The sequence below is a fragment of the Salvelinus alpinus genome, chromosome 10 (assembly GCF_045679555.1).
Source record: "Salvelinus alpinus chromosome 10, SLU_Salpinus.1, whole genome shotgun sequence".
In the NCBI taxonomy this organism is placed as follows: Eukaryota; Metazoa; Chordata; class Actinopteri; order Salmoniformes; family Salmonidae; genus Salvelinus; species Salvelinus alpinus.
This window is the reverse complement of record NC_092095.1, coordinates 24,108,214-24,124,611: the sequence shown is the minus strand read 5'-3', so window position 1 is coordinate 24,124,611 and position 16,398 is coordinate 24,108,214. Positions and strand designations below refer to the sequence as shown.

The 16,398-nt window shown below is 44.4% G+C and overlaps 1 protein-coding gene across 10 annotated transcripts in view; it reads left to right on the top strand.

The window, feature by feature from the left end:
- Positions 1-16,398, top strand: part of LOC139531751 (receptor-type tyrosine-protein phosphatase mu-like) — a 307,488-nt gene that overhangs the window by 93,137 nt on the left and 197,953 nt on the right. For all 10 annotated transcript variants that reach the window (XM_071328521.1, XM_071328518.1, XM_071328517.1 and 7 more), the window contains exons 4-6: positions 753-831; positions 2,664-2,779; positions 8,325-8,499. In XM_071328521.1, the coding sequence (XP_071184622.1) occupies positions 753-831; positions 2,664-2,779; positions 8,325-8,499 (370 nt within the window). The remainder of the gene's footprint in view (positions 1-752; positions 832-2,663; positions 2,780-8,324; positions 8,500-16,398) is intronic.

Genomic DNA, 16,398 nt, shown 5'->3' with positions numbered 1-16,398 from the left:
TGCCCCATGTTTGAAGCCTGAACGCGTGGGCCCGGGCCCCTTAAACTGTAGCAGCTGCCAGCTTCTCCCTCCTCTAACTAGATGTACAATGAATGGGAGCACAGGAGCATTGTCTATGACTGCGTTCCCATTCTCTACTCTTCTCCTGAAGTGCGCTTGCACATTCCCTGACATGGATTTATTAGCAATGGTGAAAGCTCCCTCCAACCGATGCTTACACCATTTTGATGTTCAAGACAAGTACACACTTTTAAAGTTGTAATAGTAGGATGCATAAGGTATACAATTTCAAAATGGGGTAGTGCAGCATCTGTTTTCCTCTTGTCATGTCAGTCATTGCATACCTTAGAGCTATTTATAACTTTTTAGCTAGGTTTTTAAGACCATACATTTTGATGTAATGTTTGAGTCACTAAAATATCACATGAATACACATTCGACATGGCAAAATGTGTAGAATTGCAAGAAAATGTGCTTTAAAACTGCAAAATTTTCTCTGCGTTCCAAGGCAAAATGTGTAGAATTGCAGGAAATAAGCTTTAAACCTGTTAAATTTTCTCTCCACCAACACGAGTGGTGTGAACAGTTTGTCATGAACAGTGCTTGTACCCATAGAAATAGAGGAGGGGCGCGGACACAGAGCATTGGGACACATTCTTGAATAGGATGACAGGAAGTGCACGGAGGATGCTGTTTATGTTTGTGTCAACCTCTTACCCACCTCTCTTTCTCTTCTTTCCTCCCCTCTGCAGATTGTCTTTGAGGCGGTGAGCACAGGACAAAGAGGTCTACTAGCCATCAAGGACGTAACACTGCAAGGCCACCAGTGCAGTAAGTCTCCCCCCCCCCCCCACACACAATGAATGTGCTATGTAGCACCCGTCCCTTTCGTGTCTCATAAGTCACCCACTACCACTGGGTTGTCACTCTTCAGGCACCCCCATCTCCCTCTTCTCACATGTTATTGCTGTCACCTACCGACCCATGTCTGTGCTATATAGCAAACTCAATATACAGTATATTCCTGGGCAACATATTTACAGTCCTGTGACACGAACGAAGCTAGAATATACTACACAAGCCGTCATATTAAATATGTCCTTTGAATCAAAGGCAAAAGGACTAGATGGTGGCGAGCTTCTTGTGTCCTTGCCCTCCTCTCCAGGAAACACTCCGGTTCCACAGTCCTCCCCCAGATTTGTGAAATTCCATGAGGAAGCTAGGCTAATTGCCTCGGATTGAACGGACAAATCTGCTTTGCCATTTAGCCAGGCACAGAGGAACACCACTCCACAAAGAATGTGGGATGATTGCAAGTGCGTAGTACAGCACACACATTATGTTGACTAAAGGTATAAACACGCATGAACCACTCACATTTTCCTTCGTCACATTTCAGTTCTGTTTAGTCGTTTTCCTAACAACGTCACTAGCCTAGACTCGTGTGTGACTTTCCAACGGCTCTCGACAGATTAAGTGTCAACAAAGAGGCTCTTTAAAGTTTGGCCTCTGTCCACATTTATTTTCCAGGTGAAGCAAGGCAATACCATTAGCCCTCAACTCCAAAGACTGGGGGAGTGCTGAGCTGGGAGATATCAGGGCCACCGCGTTACTTCACAAGAGTTGTTTTAATTGCCTACCGCACAGTTCCATGGCGCGCACTCTAGTGTACCTCGTCTCAGATATCAGAATCAAGGTCGTCGCCCACCACGGCCCGCGTGCCTCGAACACAGACAAGGGGGAACTAATTAAAAACGAATTTCCATAATTTCATTAGCATGGACTTTCATCCGTGCGTTAGTGAGGTAGTGATCCCACCTACCATTATGTATTCAGATTGACCCAGATTCCCCAGCCAAGTCAGATGTGTTGTTAGTTCAACTGGCAAACTATTAAGGAGTAAGGAGACAACCCACCATACGCACGCACCATATCAACAAGTTTACATAGAAGTGTGTGTTTTTGATAGTGGCCAAAATGCAGGGAGCTCTGAAAACTGAACAGGGGCCAGAAAAAATAGTTTATGGCTCCGTTTTGATTTGCAACCTGACCCCTAACCCCTTTTCCTCCCCTCCTCCCCTTTTTGCTTTATCCCTGTTATTGCTGCGTTGGTGAAAACTTTCTTCCAATATCCTTGAACTCTGGAGTCGAAAGGTTTATACTTTCCCCGGCTAAAATATTTCCCCACAGCTTGCCTCCTGACCTTTCACCTCTGTAATATCCTAATTGAAAACGCTGTCCCCGACACTCCTCCTGGGAAGAAGGTAAAAAGAAAAAGTGTAAGGATCCATTTTGTGATTGAATCTCGGCAGATTTCTCCCCCGCGTGGCTCAAGAGATCAGACCAAGGTTAGGCCAACGCCAATGGAGAATAAATGTGATTTGTTTTTGGTAGGATTGAAAGATAATTGGCCGTATTAGTATGAGTTGAGGCAGATTCCATATACGTGCTCAGTTTACTGGAGAAATTGAGAAAAGGGGAATTCGGGAGAAAAACAACCACCACAAATTCCCATTAATCTCAATAAGAATGAAACCGTTAGTCTCAAAGGAAATTAAACTGAAAGTGGATGAGACTACAATACATGCAAGTACTGTATTTAGCATGCTTAATATGGTTTTGGTAATTGTATACATCTCTCTCTCTCTCTTCCTCTCTTTTAGTGAGCACCCCCCACTTTCTCCATATCAAAGGTGTGGAGGTCAACGCCAGGCAGACTGCCACATTCCAGTGCACAGTTAACGGTCGACCACAAGACAGCCATAACCTCTGGTTACAGGTGAGTCCATTTTGACCTTAACACTCGGAACGCCGGAATTCCATTACTACTAGAATGGCCATGACGGTCATTCTGACAGTTGATATTTCAATTCAAATCAAGTTTATTTTATATAGCCCTTCGTACATCAGCTAATATCTCGAAGTGCTGTACAAACACCCAGCCTAAAACCCCAAACAGCAAGCAATGCAGGTGTAGAAGCACGGTGGCTAGGAAAAACTCCCTAGAAAGGCCAAAACCTAGGAAGAAACCTAGAGAGGAACCAGGCTATGAGGGGTGGCCAGTCCTCTTCTGGCTGTGCTGGGTGGAGATTATAACAGAACTATGCCAAGATGTTCAAAATGTTCATAAGTGACAAGCATGGTCAAATAATAATCATGAATAATTTTCAGTTGGCTTTTCATAGCCGATCATCAAGAGTTGAAAATAGCAGGTCCGGGACAGGTGGCGGTTCCATAACCGCAGTTGTGTACATAGTCCATAATAAGTAATACATTGCTAAATGAATGAATTTATTATGTTAAAATAGGTCATAAGAAACCTCAGGATTTCAAATGCAAATTGTAATCAATCAGAGAATGTATTGATTGGTCCTGAAGTGCATAGAGTGTTAATATTAAAATAAGACTACTGTGTATTTCCTGACTATTAGACAAGTTGCCTGCCCAGCTGGCCCATTCAAACTACACCTAAACTATATTGAAACTAATTTCACACATATAATGATAATAATAGATGTGGCCTAAAGACTAGATTAAATTGACAATGGTCTAATGGGTGACAATATTATGTAATAGAGAATGAAGAGACTGAAAACCAGCGCAGGGTGCATTGACAAAGGAATGGAGCTTACCAAATGGCACTTTTTCCATATCCTACAGAGCTCCAGGCAGGCCAGACATTTTGATTGGGGGGGCGGCAAGTACAAATTACTGTGCAACTATATCGTAATTTTCCATTAAGACAAATTGTTGAAAAGTATTTGTATAATTTTGTTGCAATGTTTTCATAAACCATGTCCAATATTGTTTGCCAATATATTTAAAAAATCATATTGTTGATGTCGGTCACATTACTGCTAACTAATGTGAGCTAGTTATACTGCACGTACTGTGCAGATCCAAAATAATCCTAATGGTGGCAGCCTAAACCATAAATTAATGTTTTACATGAAATAAAGTTGTAGTTGGGTGCAATATAGCAGGATTGGGATTTTAGGCTCCCATCCTTTTGGATTATGTTGGAACTGCGCAAACTCGCAGTAGTAGGCTTGTATTATAACTCTAGAGTGGGGGGGACAACTTTTGCAGAAAATATGTACTAATGCTGACATCAAACACGCTTGAAAATCATGATTTCATAATAGTTGTGGTAATAAATCACAGATTCCAAGGTCAATTAGCTACAGGACCATCTTTCTACCTAATTAATTACACCAAAACAAATACACCCGCTCCAACACCCCTGTAGTAACAACACTTCACAATGTTACACACATGTACAGACCAGCATACAATCCTTTCTAACTAAATATTCAGTGTTTGTGACTTATATTACACAGTACTAGGACGTTAGTCCATCCATAACGATTAGAAATGAAACAAAATCAAACTGTAGGTGCAAACCTGTCTGACTTCTCTTTCCCTAAAGTGTTAGTATGTATATTTCTGTCAATTGTCATGATGCATTCTATCTTGGGTCATTGGGCTCCTAAGCCAGGTGTGTAGACATCTTAATGCACTAGTGGAAAGATCTCTCACAGCTGCTAACTGGGATGGTCAGCGCTGCCTGTATGATTTGATTGCCTTCAGTGATAGGAACATATTAGAGTCTAACAGTTTATACACACACAGAACATGTCAGAAGTGGAGTCTTTCCTTTCTTTAAGAGGTAATGTTTAGCAGGAATATGCTATGTTTTTCTTGTGTGGGCCTCCCCTCTCTCTCTGATAGCTGGATGAACAGGCCGTGGCTCGGGTGGTTGATGTCTTTGATGTTTTTGGCCTTCCTGGTGACATCGGGTGCTGTTGGTGTCCGGGAGGGCAGGCATGCGTTGTGCAGACCGCACCACCCGCTGGAGAGCCCTGTGGTTGCGTGCGGTGCAGTTGCCGTACCAGGTGGTGATACACCCCGACAGGATGCTCTCAATTGTGCATCTGTAAAAGCTTCTGAGGGTCTTGGGGCCAAGCCAAATTTCTTCAGCCTCCCGAGGTTGAAGAGGCGCTGTTGCGTCTTCTTCACCACACTGTCTGTATCGGTGGACCATTTCAGTTCGTCAGTGATGTGTACGCCGAGGAACTTTAAGCTTTCCACCGTCCCGTCAATGTGGATAGGGGCATGCTCCCTCTGCTGTTTTCTGAAGTCCACGATCAGTTCCTTTGTTTTGTTGACGTCAAGGGAGAGGTGTCGTCTGCAAACTTGATGAAATTGTTGCACGTTGCGTTTTTATATTTTTGTTCAGTATATGTAATCACCAATTGTGAATGAAGAACAGGGCGGACCTTTCTATTGTATTCATCTATTCTAATTCTAATCTCAAAACGGTGTATGCCGATATCAGTCCACTGAATCCATGCAGTCTTATTAGTCTACTCTAGGCCTACTTGGAGTAGTGTGAGCGTGCATCATTTACAATGGCAAGAGCAAGACGAATGGATGCACATGCTGCATTGCGTTGCTACAAGATCTGAGTGAAAGTGACTCAGATGACAGAGGAAAAATGGATCATGACATCGCTGATTATTATTCTGGTTCATGCTGATCGACTTTCCATATCTGGGAAAGGATCCGTATCGGGCAGCGGGTGAGCGATACTCGGATAATGTAGTGATGAGGCTTGTGGAACCTTACATTGGCAAGGGGAGAAATGTCACCATGCTTCATCAACGGGGACACAACAAAGAGAGAACCGGCGACTATTACGCACTACAACCAGACAAAGGTATGTCAACATTACATACTATGCATCGCCGTAGATAAACTTATGCAATGCATTATGCTCTTCTGTATCACACGTTTGTTTTTCCTATGGGAATATAATCCTAACCTGTTCCATTCCATAGGTCGGTGTGGACGGCACGGCTGGACTCTGTGAAAGGAGGAACTCCCCGCTGGCCTGTTGCTGTGTTCTACAACATGCTTGACTTGGCTGCTATCAACATACACATGTTGTTCAAGTAGTGTATGAACAACACCATGAGCAGGACAGACTTCATGATGAGTCTGGCGCACCGGCTACGTGAGAGCCAAGGCCGCAGCTAAGGTTCCACTCTAGCCTAATTGTGCTCCGCTCCCGGCAAGGAGAAACTGCCAGGTGGGCAGATGCACTTGCAACAAAACCTACAACGCCTGTTTCAGCTGCAAGCGACTTATTTGTGCATGGTGTTGAAAGCAAGTGAAGGTGACCAATATCTTTGGTGAACGTTAGGACAAGGTATAACTGCTAAATTGGATCCAACTGCTGCGTGAAGACGCACACCATATTGTAAGCACGAGAGAGGCCACAAATGTGTCCAATAACTGACAATAGACTATTCTTGACCGGTGTCATATCGACACTTATATTTATCATAATGCCATTATTTATTTTGAGCTGATTTTCACTATTCACAAGCATGCTTGGCACTTAAGCAATTAGGCCCGAGGAGGTGTGGTATATGGCCAATATATCACTAACCTTATTGCTATTGTAAACTGGTTACCAACGTAAATACTGGAAAACTGGAAAATTAAATGTTTTGTCATACCCATGGTATACGGTCTGATATACCATGGCTTTCAGCCAATCAGAATTCAGGGCTTGAACCACCCAGTTTATAATGATGTTTAGGCTACTGATATATTCTTCATTGACCGGCGCGTCTTGTTGGTTTGGATAATTTTGATTTGTTTTGTCTTTATAAAAAATAAGCTTTTACTACTTTCCAATGCACATGGTTTTTGTTTCACAGTTTGTAACAAAGGCACTCCACAAATAAAATGTATTTTACTCTTGAAATTCTGTGTTTTAGTGGTTTTTAGTTTTTACATAGGGCTATAGCCTACAGTAAAATAAACAAATGAAAATGTTTTGTTCAAATATTTACTTTTTGTATTCTAATCTTACAATCATAAACACAACCAAATGACATGGTCACGAAGGGGTGTCCAACGAGGCCTGGCTTAAAATGATTTATTAGACTGGCGGTTATTGGAAATCCTTGAGGCCCGGCTAGTCTACTGTTAAATATGCATATGGTCATTTTGACTGTCATGGAAATTTGAGGATGAAATGCTCAGAACGTGTTTGTCTTGTGATAATTATACTGCTAAAAGTACTGCTAAAATACACGTACAGTATTTAGGAAAAGTCAGGCACAGGTTGGTTCAAGGTTTTTATTGAGATGAAAATGGTCAAAATGACCGTCTTGGAGGTTCTAGTGTTGAACAGTCCAGTTGTGGTCCTTTTCGATCCGAAGTGTCACCATGTTGCAGTCACATGAAGGCTACATGGAACTGCCGTTACCGGACTCCTGTGTGAGTTGGTCGTTCCTCTTACCGAACGCCTTTAATCCTCGTTAACGGAGGAGATGAAACACTAGCATTAAGTGAAATCCCCCGGGTGACATTAATGAAGAAATATTCCTGAAAACAAATGGCCCCAATCTGGCGTGTGTGTGTGCGGTCCGTGTGTGTGTGGTGACAGCTGTGGGGGGAGCCGGGGCTGTGTGTGTGCAAAGAGAAGAACAAACAGATCTGCTCTCGCTGACAGGATCCTCTGTCCCTCTCTCTCCAAACAGACCAGGAGACGAACACGAGCGCACACACACACACACACCACTTGTGGCATTGCCCTAAGCTGTTTTTGACCCCCCCTTCCAGTTTCATGCATCACATGAAAACAATAGGAGGATATCTCCTCTTCACATGAAGACCCAGTGCTCTGTTTTGTTGGTGTTCCTCTCCCATCTGAATTCTTTGACCGTTAACAGTTCAGTTTGACCTCTCTGACCGTCTGCAACGATGCGTTCCCCTTTTCCCAGTAGGACTAGACTAGCGTTGCCTGCCAGGCAGCTTCGTACACCTCTCCCATACATAAACACACCAGCTGTATGGAAACCTGCTGGTTAGCACAGGGAGAATGGCAGCGGTGGTGTTAGACCCCGTAGCCCGCAGGCGCTCTTCACTCGGCCTCAGCACTAGTGTTTACAGTATGCCGTGTGTGGAGATTTGAAATCACTACAATCTACAGTGCAATCTATTGTACTCTAGTCGACACCATGCTGGCAGTGTTGAGTTCATAAACAAAGTTTGACAAGAGTCACTGCAGAAGACACATTTTGTCATCCGTCAAATGAGGGGAACCATTTTGGATGGGTGATGTTTTTGACACATCATTCCTAATGTATATTTACATGAACGTGTGTCGCTGTATATTTCCCAACCAGGGCATTGCAGAGATACACAATATTTGTCACAGAGGGGAACCAGTTTGGATGTGGGGGTGTCACAACACTAGTAATGTACATTTACATGACCGGTTTGTTTGCTGTATATTTTCCTACCAGGGTATCGGAGGGAGACAGGCCCCGATGAGAGAGACCAAGCCGGTGAACTCCCGCCGCTACATCGCCACGTTCGACGTGGAGAACACCACCAAGGGAGACTCGGGCCGCTACCGCTGCATCGTCCACTCAGACAAGGGCGTGGGCGTGTCCAGTTACGCCGACCTGACGGTCAAACGTAAGTCACGTTCTGTTTGTACCTCGCAAAAGACTGGTTATGTTTCTTCAAAATTCACCCCAATTTAAGATGACAGCCAAAGAGTTATATGAAATTTCTCTCTCTCTGTGATGATTTGCTCTAATCCTGACAGGCTAGATGGAGACCTGTCAATCACTCTCAAATAGCCCCTGTGTTTGTCCACCAGCACATGTTGCCACGGCAGCAGACTCCGGAGGCAGCCTCACTGTCGGTCTCAGAGGAGAAGTGTATAGCTCACAGCAGTGTGTGTGTGTGTACTTGCCTGTGTATGTGTGCATATACGTGTACTACTGTAAAATGGTTATCTATCAGACCTGTCAATGCAAATGAGGCCTGGCGTGTTGGAGTGTGCCATAGTAAATCTCCCTCCACTAGGTTGTGTGGAGGAACGATGCATGATGGCTGCCTCCTTCACCATGTCAAATTATGCATCATCATTTAAACGCCATTACCAAAGACGCCCATCCTTCTTACCTAATTGGGATGTATTAGAACAGCTACAACCAATTCCCTCTTATTCCCTTTATTAGTTTAAATTGAGTCGTCGACATTTTTCAACCCAGCAGTTTGTCCCCCTCTCCTAAATGAAATATTAGATCAGTGAAATAGTACATTTTTATGCATTTGCTATCGCCGACTCGCTCCAGGGTCCTTTTTTCCCCACCTGTTTTTTTTCATCCAATTACTGGTGTTTTGTCTAGCGAAGACTTGTGGAGGCTGTGTCAGGGGAGCGCTACCCAGCTCTGCTCTATCTCGGAGTTGGAGTTAGTGACCTTACCGCCATGGGCCCGTATTCACACAGTCTCAGAGTAAGAGTGCTGATCTCGGATCAGTTTTTTAGATCATAATGAATAAGATTATATGGAGAGGAGGGCCTGATCCTAGATCAGCCCTCCTACTCTGAGACGCTTCTTGAATACGGGCCCTGGTCTAGCCGAGGACCCAGGAACAGTCTTTAACCCTGCTCTGGTCTTACAGGACTGAGCCTGCAGGTTAACAAGGCTGACCTTGGGACTGTGGAGGGCTGGGGTTGTAAATCATTAACATTGTACTGGGGCCTTCCAGGTCCCAGGGGGAGCCATTACTCTACCACTACTGCCAGTTAGAGGCCATTGTATTAATTTTATTTTACCAGGTAAGTTGACTGAGAACACATTCTTATTTACAGCAACAACCTGGGGAATAGTTACAGGGAAGAGAAGGGGGATGAATGAGCCAGTATATGATCTGACAGGCTATATGATCCACCTGGTACCATACCTACTGCCAGTTAGAGGCCAGTATATGATCTGACAGGCTATATTATCCACCTGGTATCATACCTACTGCCAGTTAGAGGCCAGTATATGATCTGACAGGCTATATTATCCACCTGGTATCATACCTACTGCACAGGTATATGTAAACCCTTTAGATACTGGCTTAGATCTGCACCTTTGGTTTTGGATGTTGATTATTTTAGTTGAGTTTGCAGTGAATGTCACGTTTTTCTCCGACTTTGGGTGTAGTTCATGGGGTTGAGACTTTGGGTGTAGTTCATGGGGTTGAGACTTTGGGTGTAGTTCATGGGGTTGAGACTTTGGGTGTAGTTCATGGGGTTGAGACTTTGGGTGTAGTTCATGGGGTTGAGACTTTGGGTGTAGTTCATGGGGTTGAGACTTTGGGTGTAGTTCATGGGGTTGAGACTTTGGGTGTAGTTCATGGGGTTGAGACTTTGGGTGTAGTTCATGGGGTTGAGACTTTGGGTGTAGTTCATGGGGTTGAGACTTTGGGTGTAGTTCATGGGGTTGAGACTTTGGGTGTAGTTCATGGGGTTGAGACTTTGGGTGTAGTACATGGGGTTGAGACTTTGGGTGTAGTTCATGGGGTTGAGACCTTGGGTGTAGTTCATGGGGTTGACCGCAGCCTCTTCAGGTGGACCGCTTGGGCAGAGTGTGGCCAGGTCACAAGGGAGGGATTGGCTTAGCGTCCAGCTCAGAACAGTTCCTTAACCATACCCTAATCACATACGGGAAACTCATGTATAATATATGTACATATATGCAGGGGAATTCAAACTGTATTTACATACAGTACCAGTCAAAGCTTTGGACACACCTACTCATTTCAAGTGTTTTTCTTTATTTTTACTATTTTCTACATTGTAGAATAATAATGAAGACATAAACTATGAAATAACACATGGAATCATGTAGTAACCAAAAAAGTGTTAAACAAATCAAAATATATTTTATTTGAGATTCCTCAAAGTAGCCACCCTTTGCCTTGATGACAGCTTTGCACACTCTTGGCATTCTCTGAACCAGCTTCATGAGGTAGTCACTAGAAATGTATTTAAATTAATAGGTGTGCCTTGTTAATTTGTGGAATTTCTTTCCTTATTGCATTTGAGCCAATCAGTTGTGTTGTGACAAGCTAGGGGTGGTATACAGAAGATAGCACTATTTGGTAAAAGACCAAGTCCATATTATGGCAAGAACAGCTCAAATAAGCAAAGCGAAACGATAGTCCATCATTACTTTAAGTCATGAAGGTCAATCAATATATGTCAATATACAGTGAGGGAAAAAAGTATTTGATCCCCTGCTGATTTTGTACGTTTGCCCACTGACAAAGAAATGATCAGTCTATAATTTTAATGGTAGGTTTATTTGAACAGTGAGAGACAGAATAACAACAAAAAAATCCAGAAAAACGCATGTCAAAAACGTTATAAATTGATTTGCATTTTAATGAGGGAAATAAGTATTTGACCCCCTCTCAATCAGAAAGATTTCTGGCTCCCAGGTGTCTTTCATACAGGTAACGAGCTGAGATTAGGAGCACACTCTTAAAGGGAGTGCTCCTAATCTCAGTTTCTTACCTGTATAAAAGACACCTGTCCACAGAAGCAATCAATCAATCAGATTCCAAATTCTCCACCATGGCCAAGACCAAAGAGCTCTCCAAGGATGTCAGGGACAAGATTGTAGATCAACACAAGGCTGGAATGGGCTACAAGACCATTGCCAAGCAGCTTGGTGAGAAGGTGACAACAGTTGGTGCGATTATTCGCAAATGGAAGAAACACAAAAGAACTGTCAAACTCCCTTGGCCTAGGGCTCCATGCAAGATCTCACCTCGTGGAGTTGCAATGATCATGAGAATGGTGAGGAATCAGCCCAGAACTACACAGGAGGATCTTGTCAATGATCTCAAGGCAGCTGGGACCATAGTCACCAAGAAAACAATTGGTAACACACTACGCCGTGAAGGACTGAAATCCTGCAGCGCCCGCAAGGTCCCCCTGCTCAAGAAAGCACATATACATGCCCGTCTGAAGTTTGCCGATGAACATCTGAATGATTCAGAGGACAACTGGGTGAACATGTTGTGGTCAGATGAGACCAAAATGGAGTTCTTTGGCATCAACTCAACTTGCCGTGTTTGGAGGAGGAGGAATGCTGCCTATGACCCCAAGAAACCATCCCCACCGTCAAACATGGCGGTGGAAACATTATGCTTTGGGGGTGTTTTTCTGCTAAGGGGACAGGACAACTTCACCGCATCAAAGGGACGATGGACGGGGCCATGTACCGTCAAATCTTGGGTGAAAACCTCCTTCCCTCAGCCAGGGTATTGAAAATGGGTCGTGGATGGGTATTCCAGCATGACAATGACCCAAAACACACGGCCAAGGCAACAAAGGAGTGGCTCAAGAAAAAGCACATTAAGGTCCTGGAGTGGCCTAGCCAGTCTCCAGACCTTAATCCCATAGAAAATCTGTGGAGGGAGCTGAAGGTTCGAGTTGCCAAACGTCAGTCTCGAAACCTTAATGACTTGAAGAAGATCTGCAAAGAGGAGTGGGACAAAATCTCTCCTGAGATGTGTGCAAACCTGGTGGCCAACTACAAGAAACATCTGACCTCTGTGATTGCCAACAAGGGTTTTGCCACCAAGTACTAAGTCATGTTTTGCAGAGGGGTCAAATACTTATTTCCCTCATTAAAATGCAAATAAATTTATAAAATTTTTGACATGCGTTTTTCTGGATTTTTTTGTTGATATTCTGTCTCTCACTGTTCAAATAAACCTACCATTAAAATTACAGACTGATAATTTCTTTGTCAGTGGGCAAACGTACAAAATCAGCAGGGGATCAAATACTTTTTTCCCTCACTGTATTAGGCTTCGGTATGGATCAGTAGCTTAGGCATTCACTGCACCCCTAGAATTAACAAAAGCTGTCTTTCTGAACAGACCTGACCTCCAAATTGCACCATTTAGTTGCACCATCACTGCCTGGGGTTATTTTATAACTACTGCATGTGCATCACACAGTAATAGTGTCTTCAAGTCCTTACCTAGGCTAGCAACAGGCTTAGTTTACCCTGTCCTCCTCCCTACTCATTCACTCCCTCTGAATTGTGAATGCCTAGCACTGGCACACTAGCAACAACAACTCACAGAACATCCAACATCTCTCTGACCCTGTTTCTAACCCCTCTCCAAATATTGAACCATAATCACTTCACCATAATGGGACCCAGAAGTGGAGTTTACATGAGCAAACACATCCCATTGGACAGGGACCAGTTCAAAGTCATCTGGGGAACCATGCGGGCTAAAGGGTTAGGTTGCACGGCGACCGACCAGCCAGTAATACTCTATATATAACCTGTTTAGGGTAGGGCCTTGTGGCCACTGGGGGGGTGTGGCTGGCAGCAGGTGCTAGCTAGAGGCACAGCAGCGTTTAGCTTATAGTCTCCGAGCCACATGGTCGCTGGCTGCTGAAAGCTGACTCTTTGAACAAGGGCACTCTTCTATGATCTCTGGGTTGTTGTATTAGTGGGACTTTTAGTTCAACTGTAAAATGGGACTTGTAGTTCAACTGTAAATATGAAGGAGGGCTCTTTGGACTCATCCTTTTTGTTTTGTTTATACTCCAGGTGGAATTGATGACATTTTCCTGGAACCAGCAGGATAGTCCCAAAAATGCAAACCATGCCCCTCTGGCACTTTCGGCAGACTCTATCAAGTGCTCGGTGTTTGAAAGAAAACAAGCACTCTTACCATACAGATTGTTGTCACCCACTCCAGCCCCAGCACTTTGATGCTGTTTAGTTATTACTGATGGTCGATACCCACGCAGAGTAGACAGGGAGTGAGGCCTGACACATCACAGGGTATCACAAGGTACCCATCAGTGCGATGTGGCTCCAACCTTTTGTTTTCCCATTCTGCTACGCGTCAGTGGCCGTGGCGGATCGATTGCCGGGCCCTCCCGACGCTGAAGGAGCTGATGCCTTATTTCTTTCTCTTTCACCCCCCCAACCCAAACAAAATGACAAATGTGGTATCGACTGACCGGAGATGTTGACTCGTCTCGCCACCCGAGCACCCGCTAGAACACCTTACAAGCCATGCTGTCTAAATCCGCCCCACAGCCAGATTGAACTGTCACCATCTCAAAGTAAATCTGAGGCAGCATTGCTCTCTCTCGCGCCCTCTATTTCTCGCTGTCTCTCATTCTCTCTTTCGCTCTCTCACTTTTTCCTTTGTCTCTCTCTCGCTGCTTCTGGAGACAATAAACATTTACTAATTGGGTGTGTGAGCGTCTACACCTGTTTGCTGTCTGAGAATAGATCAGTCAGTACCCCAGGGATCAGGACGGCTGGCTCGACTATGAGCAGGACGGCTGGCTCGACTATGAGCAGGACGGCTGGCTCGACTATGAGCAGGACGGCTGGCTCGACTATGAGCACGACGGCTGGCTCGACTATGAGCACGACGGCTGGCTCGACTATGAGCACGACGGCTGGCTCGACTATGAGCAGGACGGCTGGCTCGACTATGAGCACGACGGCTGGCCTGACTATGAGCACGACGGCTGGCTCTACCATTGCCAAAGAAAGACTATCTCGATCATAGAAATGGAATGAATAGAATTGAGTATAAGCTTGTCAGGTGCAATGCGACCAATAGAATAGTACCTAAACGTGCAAACCCTGCTGACATTCACACTCAGTGTAAACGCAGGTCTGATGTGTATAGAGTGGTGTGAACGGGACAGAGGAAGAGGTGTGATATGCAGGGAAGGTCAACAGGTGGGCAGCCATGACGTGTGTGTGTGTGTGATTTTAACATTTAAAAAAATGTATTTAACTAGGCAAGCCAGTTAAGAACAAATTCTTATTTACAATGACGGCCTACCAAAAGGCAAAAGGTATCCTGCAGGGACGGGGGCTGGGATAAAAAATATATATATATACAGTGGGGAGAACAAGTATTTGATACACTGCCGATTTTGCAGGTTTTCCTACTTACAAAGCATGTAGAGGTCTGTCATTTTTATCATAGGTACACTTCAACTGTGAGAGACGGAATCTAAAACAAAAATCCAGAAAATCACATTGTATGATTTTTAAGTAATTAATTTGCATTTTATTGCATGACATAAGTATTTGATCACCTACCAACCAGTAAGAATTCCGGCTCTCACAGACCTGTTAGTTTTTCTTTAAGAAGCCCTCCTGTTCTCCACTCATTACCTGTATTAACTGCACCTGTTTGAACTCGTTACCTGTATAAAAGACACCTGTCCACACACTCAATCAAACAGACTCCAACCTCTCCACAATGGCCAAGACCAGAGAGCTGTGTAAGGACATCAGGGATAAATTGTAGACCTGTACAAGGCTGGGATGGGCTACAGGACAATAGCCAAGCAGCTTGGTGAGAAGGCAACAACTGTTGGCACAATTATTAGAAAATGGAAGAAGTTCAAGATGACGGTCAATCACCCTCGGTCTGGGGCTCCATGCAAGATCTCACCTCGTGGGGCATCAATGATCATGAGGAATGTGAGGGATCAGCCCAGAACTACACGGCAGGACCTGGTCAATGACCTGAAGAGAGCTGGGACCACAGTCTCAAAGAAAACCATTAGTAACACACTACGCCGTCATGGATTAAAATCCTGCAGCGCACGCAAGGTCCCCCTGCTCAAGCCAGCGCATGTCCAGGCCCGTCTGAAGTTTGCCAATGACCATCTGGATGATCCAGAGGAGGAATGGGAGAAGGTCATGTGGTCTGATGAGACAAAAATAGAGCTTTTTGCTCTAAACTCCACTCGCCGTGTTTGGAGGAATAGAAGGATGAGTACAACCCCAAGAACACCATCCCAACCGTGAAGCATGGAGGTGGAAACATCATTCTTTGGGGATGCTTTTCTGCAAAGGGGACAGGACGACTGCACCGTATTGAAGGGAGGATGGATGGGGCCATGTATCGCGAGATCTTGACCAACAACCTCCTTCCCTCAGTAAGAGCATTGAAGATGGGTCGTGGCTGGGTCTTCCAGCATGACAACGACCCGAAACACACAGCCAGGGCAACTAAGGAGTGGCTCCGTAAGAAGCATCTCAAGGTCCTGGAGTGGCCTAGCCAGTCTCCAGACCTGAACCCAATAGAAAATCTTTGGAGGGAGCCGAAAGTCCATATTGCCCAGCGACAGCCCCGAAACCTGAAGGATCTGGAGAAGGTCTGTATGGAGGAGTGGGCCAAAATCCCTGCTGCAGTGTGTGCAAACCTGGTCAAGAACTACAGGAAACGTATGATCTCTGTAATTGCAAACAAAGGTTTCTGTACCAAATATTTAAGTTCTGCTTTTCTGATGTATCAAATACTTATGTCATGCAATAAAATGCAAATTAATTAATTAAAATTCATACAATGTGATTTTCTGGATTTTTGTTTTAGATTCCTTCTCTCACAGTTGAAGTGTACCTATGATAAAAATTACAGACCTCTACATGCTTTGTAAGTAGGAAAACCTGCAAAATTGTCAGTGTATCAAATACTTGTTCTCCCCACTGTATATATATATATAACAGAACG